The sequence below is a fragment of the Babylonia areolata genome, chromosome 5 (genome assembly GCF_041734735.1).
Source record: "Babylonia areolata isolate BAREFJ2019XMU chromosome 5, ASM4173473v1, whole genome shotgun sequence".
In the NCBI taxonomy this organism is placed as follows: Eukaryota; Metazoa; Mollusca; class Gastropoda; order Neogastropoda; family Buccinidae; genus Babylonia; species Babylonia areolata.
Window position 1 is genome coordinate 22,739,466 of NC_134880.1, and position 12,776 is coordinate 22,752,241.

The 12,776-nt window shown below is 39.4% G+C and overlaps 1 protein-coding gene across 1 annotated transcript in view; it reads left to right on the top strand.

The window, feature by feature from the left end:
* LOC143281989 (death-associated protein kinase 1-like) overlaps window positions 1–12,776 on the top strand; it is a 207,700-nt gene that overhangs the window by 29,405 nt on the left and 165,519 nt on the right. The window contains exons 7-9 of the mRNA XM_076587372.1: window positions 5,949–6,101; window positions 7,448–7,493; window positions 11,094–11,183. Coding sequence (XP_076443487.1) covers window positions 5,949–6,101; window positions 7,448–7,493; window positions 11,094–11,183 — 289 coding nt within the window. The remainder of the gene's footprint in view (window positions 1–5,948; window positions 6,102–7,447; window positions 7,494–11,093; window positions 11,184–12,776) is intronic.

The following is a 12,776-nucleotide window of genomic DNA, read 5'->3' on the forward strand; positions in this document are numbered from 1 at the left end:
AGACCTGAATTAGTGAAGTACTGCAGTCTCATTGTTTATGAGGGAGGATTTGTGATACTGTGGATGTCATGCAGCATCTTTCTTGAATTAGTTTAGAGAAACAGAAAGTCTCTAGTTCTTATTAGTTCTTAATTTGAATGCCTGTAGATGAAATTGTAGCAGTGAGATAAATCAGTGGTAGCATTTTGCAGTGAGATAAATCACGGAAAAAACAATGTGGCATTTTGTGACATACGAAGACGCAAACGTAAGCTTCACAACACATGCACTGTCCGTGCTTCGGGATTTGAAGGTTGGCAGTCACCTGAATAAACTGAAACTGCTTATCATCCTCTTTCTCTTCTCATCTTTGGAGAAAGCCTAAGCCTCCTTCCTCCCCATCCTACTCTCCTCCCCCCTCTCCCCACCAACCCCCATCAGACAGTTTCAGTTTGGATGGAAAAAAAGAGAAAAAAAAATGTGTGTGTGTGTTATACACTCTTCTTTTTGGTTTGGTTTCTTTCTGTCTGTCTTTCTTGTTCTTTTGTTGCTTTACATTGTAGAAGTTACATACCCAGCACCTGCTGCAGACTTGGAGAGACCCATTTGTTTTATTTCTTTGGCTTTATCTTTGTGCATCAGTGTTTGTGAGTGAGAGTGATTGTGTGTGTGTGTGTGTGTGTGTGAGAGAGAGAGAGAGAGAGAGAGAGAGAGTACACATGAACAGTAAGCTACTGTTATAGTTTGTTTGCTGCTTGTTATTTCTCTTCTTATTTGTCACGGTCGTCTTCAAAGAGTGATTGATTTATAGTCTTGTTTTAATGCGTATATGTAATGGGGAAGTCCTTGGTTTCTAATCTAAGCTTTTTGCTTTAATGTCCTGATGCTTAAAATCTGACACTGTATTATCAAGGGCTGTGGGATAAACTAGTGGGTCCTGGTTCTGTGGGAACAGGGAGAAGGGTGCAGTTCTTTGCCTGCATCGTGTTGGGAGCTGGGCTCTCTGTGATGGCATCTGTGCACAGAGACTGTTGTGTTCATTATTTTTACACACTCACACACATTCACACGCATGCAGTGCACGCACACTGCGAGTGCACACACACACACTACAAGCATGCGCGCGCGCACACACACACACACACACACACACACACACATGCACACACTATGAGTGCACACACACACACACACACACACACACACACACACACACACACACACACACACACACACACACACACACACACACACACACACAGTGAGTGCACACACTACGCGTGCGTATGCGCGCACACACACACGCACACACACGTTCCTGCAGTGCACCTCTCTATCTTTTGCTCTCTTCTGTTATGGGCTATTCATTTCTTTTTTTTTTTTTTTTTTCTTTCCTTCTTCCATCCTGCTGTTGTTGGCCCTGTCTGCTACTGTCTGTTATGTGCATTATCTCTCTCCCTGCCACCCTTCCAACCTACCTCCCCCTCCCCCTTTGCACTGAAAAGTCTGAGTATACATACTGATGTTTGATACTACATTGACATCTGGACGTGTGTGTATTTATGAATACACATGGATGCTTGTAGTTGTACAAATATACATGGATACACCAATGTGTACCTTGCACTTTTGAATAAGTGCACACACACACATGATGCATGCATCACCTTACATATGCACACACACACACACAACAAAACAAAAAAACCCACAAAAAACAAAACCCTCATACACACGTGTGTACACACACACACACACACACACATGTGGATGTGTGGCGGATAGGAATGGAAAGGAGGATTTGAACTCTTTAAAGATAGCAAGTGAGGGCGATTTAATCCAAAAGAGAATTTGTATGCCTGATTGGACTGCAGTTTTATGCTCTGCAGAAAATCATCTGAGATCTCAGCCTTTAGAAACACTGTGTTGTCAGTCTCAACAGAGAGACTTCCTAAAGCCGCTCACAATGGGGTAATATGAAAAATAAGAAACAATATGACAGAACTTATTGTTAAAAACAAAATGCAGTAATGACTAATGAATGATTTATCTTTACACCCTGTGCCTGGTGATCCACAATGATGCAAGGGAAGTGAAAATGTATAACAGATGAGTGGTCAGCTCAGCTATCCCAAGCACTGTCTGGCAAAGGAGCACTGAGACAGAGGAATTGTTGTGTTATAGTAATCTTTACTTGGATCTGCTAAAAGATGCCATCAACCACTAGTTGACCAATATATGTAACACGGCAGCGGAGGAAAACAAAGTGCAGGTATGTAACTAAACAACTCTTCTGTTATTTACAAAGATACTACTTGTTCAAAAGATAAAGAAAAAAATGGAGAGAGTGACCAAATTTTAGGAACTGGGAGAGGTAATCAATACACACACGGACATGCCAGAAACACGGACACAGGCACAGACACACACATACACACAAAGACACACGGGCACACACTCACACACAAACACACACAGAGAGACACACACCCATGCGATCTCATCCACCATGTGACTCAGACATGATCTCCAGATATCGGTCTGTCAGCTTTCCTCACACCAGCCACATACAAAATGTGGGGAATTATTGGCAGGTCTGTGCAGCTTGTCACTGTCACAGCTGGTGCATACATCTCTGAAGAAAAGCACCCTAGGATTAGATTGCAATGCACAGCATCTTGCACCTCTGTCTACCTTCTTTACCTGTGTCTTTAGTCTCCCCCTTCTTTCTCTTAACTCCCTCTCTCTTTTCTCTTTTCACCTCCTTGTCTGTTTTTTTCATTGAGAAAATTATGCATGCATTTGAACTGAGATCAGTTATGGGGATGGACAAACAGAGGGATTGAACCCATCCAAATATATCTTAGTTTTGTTAAGTTTATGTGTATGATCATTTTGTTGGGCTCAAATGTGTATACATCCAGAATGACCACTTCATGATCCAGACTGAGAGAATTTTAAGCATCCAGAGGCAGACAGATCTTTCATCAGGTGTGCTATGATTCACACACACTCTTTCTCACAAAGGTGTGCACACACATAAACTCACATGCAGTGCTGACACATGCAGAAGAAAGAGAAAAAACTATGACATTCATAGTCACACAGTGACACAGACTAAAAGGCATGAACACACACACACATTTTCACATAGACATCCCCCATACCTCATTGCCCCATACACATAGCATGCACACACACACACACACACACACACACACACGTGCGCGCACACACTCATTTCCTTTATATACTGTCATTTCTTATCTCAGGAGTAACTCTCAACTTTCTCGCCCTCTGTTCCTTCTCTGTCTGTGTGTGTATGTTTGCATTGACACATGCACACACACACACACACACACACACACACACACACACACACACACACATTTCCTTTGTATACTGTCATTTCTAATCTCAGAACCAACTCCTTCAGCTTTCTCTCCCTTTCTACCCTCCCTGTATGTGTGTGTGTGTGTGTGTGTGTGTGTGCATTATGAATGTGTCACTGTAAAGGATAGACTCCTGAACCGAACCCAGAACACTGCCCTGTCAGCTAAATGCTTCGGCAGAGCAATAGCTATTCAACCAGTGATCACAACCAGGTGCCTTCTTATTCTCCCCCCTTTGAGCTTTTTATGTTCTTATCTGTGTCCGACTATTATTGCTAACAGCATGGGAGCAGTTTCAAGTTACACTGTTTGTTTGTTTTTTTATTATTATTATTTTTTATCATTGTTATCAGACCCTTGCCTGCCCAGCAGTGAGCAATGGGGGGCCCTGGGCAGCATTGACCTTCAGGGGGTGGTTAGGTGAAGGGGAAGGAAGGGAGGGAATGGGAGGGACATTTCTTGGTGAATTCCCCCCACCCCCACCCCTCCAGAGCAATTGTGAGACTGCTTCATGTCAGTCACCTGCCATGTTTGACTTGCCTGCAAGCTAGCTACCAGTGTACACTCACCTGTCTGTGTTAATGAGGTTGTATTGCCTCTGACCCCAATGTGTTCAGTCAAACTAACCCTCTGGCTTTTATCCCTTAAGTGGGCTGGTTACAGCAGAGAGGAGTCATTAAGTTGGTTGTTGAAGATGTTGTTATTGAAGGTTTAATGGAAAGGGTCTGTAAGTGTAACATATTTTAATCTATAGGTGTTGATTTGTATGTTTGATTGAAGAATTCAAATATTGAATGAAAAGGGTTATCTCTTCAGGAGTTGGTTTGTAGAGTTCACTAAAAAAAATACTAAGAAAATTATATTCCCTTTTGGATTTTGTGTGCTGGTGAAGCAGACTAACAGCCAGAATCATTTTAGTTGTCATTTAAGCATTGACAAAGTTGATAAGAGGATTGTGCACAAGCTTGCACACGTGCAGTGAACATGTACACAGGCATGTACACATGCATGCACACCGAAAAATTAAAAGTAAAAACAAAAAAAACAAAAAAAACCCAAAACAGAACAAGACACTGAATTATATATCTATGGGCGACAGTGTTACTGTCAGCAGGTGTGTGTGTGTGTGTGTGTGTTTGATTGTGTGTGTGTGTGTGATGAAGTTAATTTTGTGCTATTTATTAGAAATACAGTGGTGGAAAAGTTTGATTTCATAAAACACAAGGACATGATCCACCTAAGACACATTCATGTCATCAACATACATGATATACAAGACCTGTGCAGTTGAAGTAGCTTATGTCATATGATTTCTTAAAAGCTGAATAGTTCTGGATAAATGTGTCACCAGAAATTTATTTTAAGGTGGCTGCTTAAATTTGTATTTTTTGTTGGTGTTTGTTTCTGTAGTGGTGAAAGAGGATGGTGATTAAAACACAATATGTAGAATCCTGTTGTTTGTTTCTGTAGTGGTGAAAAAGGGTGGTGATTAGAACACAATGTGTACAGTCCTCATAATTCTCTATTAGTGTGTTTTATTCCAGTTTCCTTTTTCTGTAGAAGAAATTTTTATTTTTTTTTATAGATTTTAGGTTGCATGAGTATAAAATATTTGTTGCAGTTGTGATATTTAGCGCGGTTATCTTGGTATTGTAGAGATTGCATAACAGTGATCTATTTTGGTCATGTCTGGTAAATTAATAGGTAACAGATAAGGATGGTCAGTTTGAAACTGTATTCCTTTATTGGAAGGAGCAGTTCTTTGAGACTTTATCCTGATGACCATTTAGCCTAACAAACCTGACACTGACAACTGCTGCACTGACGTCACTGGACAGCAGATGTGTGGATCAGTTCAGTTGGGATGTATCAGTATGAGATTTATTTTTGCTATGCCCTGACGAGGATGGTCATGCTGTATTGTGATGTGTTGCCGTGTCAGGCCCTGTAGGGACCCCGAGCTACCCTCAGGACTGTAAGCATGATTGATCTTTGCTGTGATGACCATACACTGTCCACTTGACCTGGTACTGTTGGCTTACTGACCCCACCGGGTCAGTGTCTGACTTTGACCATGGAAATGATGCATGACTAATCTTCTCTCTGAGCAAAGACATGTCTCTGTGTATGCACACATTTGCCGTTATTAAAACAGACAGAAGATAGCGAAATATTTTCTCTTGCTGAGATTAAGAAAGTTTCTTGGTAAGATTAATGAAATGAGATTAGTTCTCATTCTAAGCATATCCTTTTTTTTAAGTTTATTTGGAAACAAAAAAGATTGGCTGAGGAATAATTCAGGAAAGATTTTTTTTGTTTTTTTTTGTTTTGTTTTTTGTTAACCATTCTGTGTATTAACGTGTAACTCAGAATCATGTAATTGAGAATCCAAAAAGCACAGAATAGGAAGGACTCTCCTGTTTTCAATTCATGTACAACTACAAAATTCCTTTTATCTTTCCAAGCATAAGACATTCATGTGCGTGTTTGTGTGTGTGTGTGTGTGTGTGCATGCATGCATGCATGCATGCATGTTTGTGTGTGTGTGTGTGTGTGCTGCGTTCTGTTGTGTTTCAGGTTAAGCGGGTCTTCCCCTTTTCTTGGGGACAATCAGCAGGAGACCTACCACAACATCACAGCCATGAACTACGACTTTGACCACGACCTCTTCAACAACACCAGTGAACTGGCCAAAGACTTCATTGAGAAACTCTTTGTTCGCAACCCAAAGTAACTCACATTTGTTTTGTTATCTCCCCCCACCCCCCCACCCCCCCAACCCCCACTCCCTAATACACTGCAAGTGATAACTGTCTTTGAGGACATTTTCCTTTACATTTTGACATAAACATTTAGAAAAGAAAAATTGTTGTTTGAACCTTGGAATCCCCACCCCCTCCCTTCCCCCCTGCCCCCTCAGAAAACCTTTCTCTAAGTGCCTGAAATATTTGCTGAAGAAACCTAGTTAATTTTGCCATGTACAATTTCATCAAAATGGTAGTTTGAGAAATATTCCATGATTGTGTAGCATTTGTGTTCCATAGAATATAATTTGTTCATATCTGTGTTGACAGTTAGATATTGTGGTGAATTTAGAGGGAAAGGTTTCCCTTAAAACAGTATGCTGTTCAGATCAGTATTGTAGGTTTGTAAATTGTGCTACTGCAAATATTCACAGAACAAGAATGCACAAGTTTTCAAAAAGCAAAACGAAAAGAGTTCTTACATGGAACATTATTCATGCTTCTTTACTTGTGTGCAGTTAAAGGGAATTCATGATATATATAAAAAAACAACCAAAAACACAACACTTTCATTGCTCTGGAAGAAAGGTTTTGTTCTGCTGTGATGAGAAACAAAGCCTTTTTGACTTTTGGCCAAAATATTTTGTCATATTTCTTGATCAATAGGACCAAGGTGCCCAACTATAAGAGCAAAGTGATCTGCTTGACTGGCAAAAGAAATTCAACAAAAAATCATGAAGAAAATGACCATTCAAAACTGACATCAGTTTTTGATAACTTTCCAGTCATGATTATCAGCACAACCTCTGCAGACTGTAACAAAAGTTTTGCGACTGTTCTGTCAAGGCTTAGAGAGCAAGTTCTTTGGAAAACTAACAAAGTTCATGGGAAAAGAAATTGCAGAATTTTGGTTTTCAATTCATCTACAGTATAAAAGCTTAAAATTTAAGAAACTAACAGCTTGTGGACTTTAAAAAATCCACTGACAAGAAAAACGAAAAATTGTTATCAGTGTCACATTGTTTAAAAATTGATTATTTGATATATCTTCAAAAAGGAAAAAAATGTGTTTGTCTTTATTTCTTTCGTTTCTTGCTTTTCCTTTCAGTTTTCTTTCCAGTTACCAAGTATTTTCTTTGTCAATTAGTATTTCCATCATAGCAGTACATAAATCACATGAGCAAAATACCGTGGAATCCTTGCGAGCCAGCCAGTCAGGTTGCCAATACAAGGGAGGTAATTTGCATTCTCACAGATTGTTGCGTTGTGTCAGTGCATGTGCATGTTTGCATCGTTTGATGTGTAATATGTATGTGTATGTGTGTTTTTCAGGAAACGTTCAACAGTGGATGAATGTCTCAGCCATCCTTGGATAAAGGTGAGTCAGTCACATTGATTTCATTATGAAAATATCGGGTAAATTGCTAAGATGCTGTGGTGGAGATGATAGCTTATGAGTTGCTGTAACAGATGGCTGTATCAGTTCATTTCCATTCAGTCATACTTTTGCTTGTATTTTGTTTTTTCTTTATTCTTATATATGCAGTCTCCCATTTTTACATTTTAGTTTATTATTTATTATTAGTCTTCCATTTTCAGATCTTAGTTTGTGTTTGGTATTTGTTTGTTGTTGTTTTTATTTATTAACAGTCTCCCATCATTTCTTTTAGTTTTGATTTTTTTTTTTTTTTTGGTAGCAGTATCTCTTTTATTTGAAGTGTTTATTCGTTTCAATGCATTTTGTGATTTATGAGCAAGTTGATTGTTTATTTTCCACCTAAACTCACACCCACACCCTCACACACAAACACATAGAAAGGATGATGAATAGAAATGTTTTTACTTTCCAAGATGCTTTTAAAATCATTTTAGATTTTTATCCCCCCCACTTTTTTTTATTTTATTTTTTTAGACCCACATTTTATCCGAGCAAAGAAGAATGCAAGAATGAAGAAAGGGAAGCGGTAAACAAGAGCGAGCGGAGAGATGAAGTCCGCAGGAGAAAGGCGTTCTCTTGAATAAATGATGAGGCAGCACAAGAACAAGACGGGTGAAATGCAGTGGCAGGAGAACATACAGAACGTTGGAAGAAGGAATTAGAAAAGAAGGCGACGAGGAAAGAGTTTTTCATTGCCAAGCAGAATTGCAGCTAGTCTAGCTGTGAATCTTATTTGAAGACAATAATAATGTTTTGATTATTGCATTGACTCTGGGATCAGTGTTCCTTATAAATAAAACTGAGGGTCACTTGGGACCCCATGATGAAAAAAACCAAGGGTTGTTTTGGAACGTCTGAGGGTTCCTAGTTTGTGGTGGTTTCAAAGAATAGATAAAAACCATGCTGTTTTTCACCTCTGTGTGTGTGTCTGTATGTTGTACTGTATTTATTAGTTTTAATCAAATGGATGTGTCTTGACAGCCCTTACAATTTCACCATGTTTTATATTGAAACGGTGTGTGTATAATTATGTGTGTGTGTGTGTGTGTTTAGTAGTAGTAGTAGTAGTAGTAGTAGTAATGTTCAGTTTAACGTCTTTTCACTTTAAGTGATATTAGACGGGAAAAAAGAAAAAAAAAGGGGGGGAAGGGAGGTGGGAGACTGTGGGGGTGTGGGGGGTTAGAAGTGTGTGTGTGTGGAGGGGAGACAGGGAGAGACAACGCTGGGGAAAAAAAGGAAGGAAACGCTAACATCAAACAACTTTCACAGCTATAACAAATGTCCTGTTCTGTGTGTGTGTGTGTGTCTGTCTGTCTGTTGGAGTGTTGGCGAGAGAGTGAGAGTATGTGTATGGTAAAGAAGTAATTTATTTTGTGTGATATGATGTTTTTATTGTTTATCTAAGATTTGTGTTTGAATTTGCCTCAGTTGTCCACTGAGGATATTTACAAGACAGGGAAAATAGTGTCATACATATTTTATTTAAATTTCAGGTTGTGAGGAAAATAGGGCAGTATTGAATGTCATTGTGGATGTGCAATAAGACAATAAAACTGTCAAATAAGTGTGTGACTTGGTATGATTCTCTGTGTGTGCATGTTTGTGTGTGTTTTGCAGTTGTTTATCTGAAGACAGTAAAATTAATTTCCGTAAAATCATTTGTAGTACAGTGTAATTACACCTGCTACATGTAATATGTCTTTTACAAAAACACATACGATTAGTTGGTTAAAATTTTCGAGATGAAATTTATACCATCATCATCTAGTTGGCAGCATCATCTAGAGTTATTATTAAGAATGTCACAGTTGTGTTCCAGTCAACCAGTCAATGAAAGGAAAAACAGAGAAGCAGCTAGTTGATAACCAGTCATCATTTTGTTAACTAGCCAGCAAATATTTTGAAAAGGGAATGTCCCAGTATGTAACAGTGTCACAGGGACCTGGAAAAAGCACATAACTATAACGTGTGTGACCTTCCTTGCATCCTTTTTCAATCCCAAAGCATAAGGTTGAAAGACGAATAATTTTTTTAGGAATTCTTTAGTTTACTATTTTTTCTTCTTTTTTTTTTTTTCCTCACAAAATGTTGAATATCTTCTTTTCTTCTTGTTATTTGCTTCATCATTCATCAGATTGTAACATTTCCCCGATATGGTTGAGAATACCACTGAACTACGATGGGTGTTTCTGGATTGCTTGCCACAGGGGACGATAGTTCACTGAGTGTACCGAGTTATCTGAGGAGTCTATACAGGACAAAACTGAAGTCATACCAGGCAAACAGTTGGCTCTCTCCAACAGAGAGAATTCAAATGGGCCCCCAGTTGCAGACTCTGAAGGGTTTCCATTCTACATTTTCCTTATTAATCTTGTCAAAGTTATTTTCAAATGATGGAAAGGTTGTTTTGTTGTTTTCTGCATTCATTTTCCTCCACAATTATCTATATCTATATCTATCTATCTATCTATACAGATATATAAAGAGAGGTGTGCCAATGTTCATAGCTATGCGCAGAATCGATAAGAAGGCCCTTAGAGACTTAAAACTGACAGTCCCATAAACACTATTCCCCTTCAACTAGCAGAATCGATAAGAAGGCCCTTAGAGACTTAAAACTGACAGTCCCATAAACACTATTCCCCTTCAACTACCAGTGTAAAATGTCACCACAGGAAATTGAATAACACATTTCTGCAGTCATGTTGGGTCATCTGAACTTTTTTTTTTTTTTAAGTGGTTAAGAATTGAACCAAACCTGATTTCTTTTGACTGTAATTTGTTTTTCATGATATTGTGGAAGTGTGCCTGCACTCTGATTGATTCACATGAGCACACTGAAAAGCCGACGTAAACTTGGCCACACCCACAGATGTATACACAATATATACAGTTCTTCATTTGTGGGCGGCAACCCCCACTCCTGCAGACACAGATTTATAACTGTCCTGTGCGGGATGAATATAGGAATTTTGAATTGATTTGAATTCTAAGGCCATGCTGGTTTTTATTTGTAAGGTCGTTTTTTACCCAGCTATTTAGGCAACCCAGACGTGAAATGGATCTTTGTGGTGGGCTGGGCTCTAGGCAACATGATTTGACTGGACTTGGGCTTCATTTGTTCATTTTGGAAGGTTTCCTGTGGTGTATGTTCATGTTTCTATAACACTGAAGGCCGATGTGGATTTTGATTTGTACACTTGATCATCTGCATGTGTTTACACATAAAGGAGATTTACAAAGTCACCAGCAGGTCTGTACACTAAGGAGATTGGAAAATATCTCCACCCACAACCCACATGGTGATACTGACAGGATTGAAACCAGGACCCAAAGCATGAACGTTCTATGCTCTGACATCCTGGATATTGCGCCCAACAAAAGGGTGCTCACAGTTACACTCACACACATGAATACACAGACACATGCAAACACAGATACAGACACTCACACACATATATGAACACATGCGTGCACACACGCGCACACATCTGTCTTTCCTTGCAACTCTGCAGTGGCACTGTTGAGTTCTCTTTTCAGCCAAAGGAACAAAGGGAGACCATCGCCAGGCGATCTGCCATGATCAACATTGACAACTTCAAGTCTTTCATGGCCCGCAAACGATGGAAGGTAAGTGGGAGAAAGGGAAATGTATGTGTTTGTTGCACCAGGAATGGCAGGTGGAAGATCTGAATCGTGTTATAAGGTTCAGAAAATATTTGTGAACATTGTGACACCTTGGGTACGCTTGGCCAGGCTTGTAATTAAAAGTGTATATTGTTTCATTGGCAGATGAATGGAAATGGCAAGCAAGTATGCATTCAGTTTGTGGTTAGGTGACAGACTGTGTGAATTTTGGAATGTATGTGACAAATCTGTATATTTGAGTGTTGACTGTAACTTAGTACAACTGAGTTGGGTATGTTTGTAAAAGATGAGAAAGAGAGCAAGAGAGAGTGATTGAGTGTTCTAATATAATCTTTTTCTTACGTTTGATATTTCATGACTGATTTTGTATTGTTTGAATTAAAGTGCTGCTTTTAAAAGAGAAGCAGGGCTCAGAATACCCACTAGTCTGATTGCCTGGGACAACTAAAACATCTGACTTTCAAGCAACCCCCCCCGCCCCCCCAAAAAAACAACAACTGAGTATGACAGCCTACATAGTGGTGGTAACATACTCATATAAGCCCACTTGCATATACAAGTGAATGTGCGAGTCACAATCCATGAACGAAGAAGAAGAAGAAGACATCCAAGCAAAAATGCTTGCTCCATGTATTCATTGGGCAACCAAATTTTTTTGTTGTGTCAGTGAAAGAGTGACTGAGCAGTCAGCTTCAGCGCAGGCCAGTCACACTTCCCTCATCGCCTTTCAACTCCACCACCTCTGTCCCCCATCTGTTGCTAAGTGGGTGAGGAGACAGACAGAATAAAGGAAAATAGCAAGTTCAGTGTCCAGTCTCTCACTTCTCACTCAGCAAACAAACAAAAACAAACAAAAAATAGATGCAAGGAATTTCCCCTCAGACTTATGATTAGTAGACAAAAAAAAATTTTTTTTTTCATTCAGGCGTACTCATTTTGGCCTAAACAACAGTTATTTTAAGTGGGTTTTTTTTCTTCCTAAACTGAGGCACAAACTTGTAGTGTCACAATTCACTAGGTTTCACCATTGCACAGCAGTTGTGTTGCCGAACCCACAGGATCGAACTCAGTCATAGGCCAACCAGTAATAGTCTACTCACAGTAAACGTTCACCCACACAACTTGGGACACTCGGGCACCTCCTCCTCCATCATCAAACAAACACCAGTTCCAACAGGGGTTGGCTCTTGCTGGCATTGGTCACACCATCCCCACCCACATTTCTCTCAAAACAGAAGCCCAGCAGAGGCAAGGAAAGTTCTATAAATTTGAGGAGACAGGTAGATGTGTTTTTTTTATCAGGTTGTCCCCATGACAACAGAAAATTATCTGTGAATTTCTAGCCCTGGAAATTCACCTTTGTTTAAAGGACACTCATTGTCCATTCCAGCTGTGCTTGTAGTTGCAGTTTTCCTCTAGTTCCTTTGCCAGCTCTATAAGATTAGTGTGTTTTTTGTTGTTGTTGAAACAGTTGAAGAATACAGATGTTTACCTGCAATGCTTACGATGACGGGTATAGCCTTATAATGACAAATATCTTATTCATCTAGTTATTTCTTACGGTGCTGTTTGATG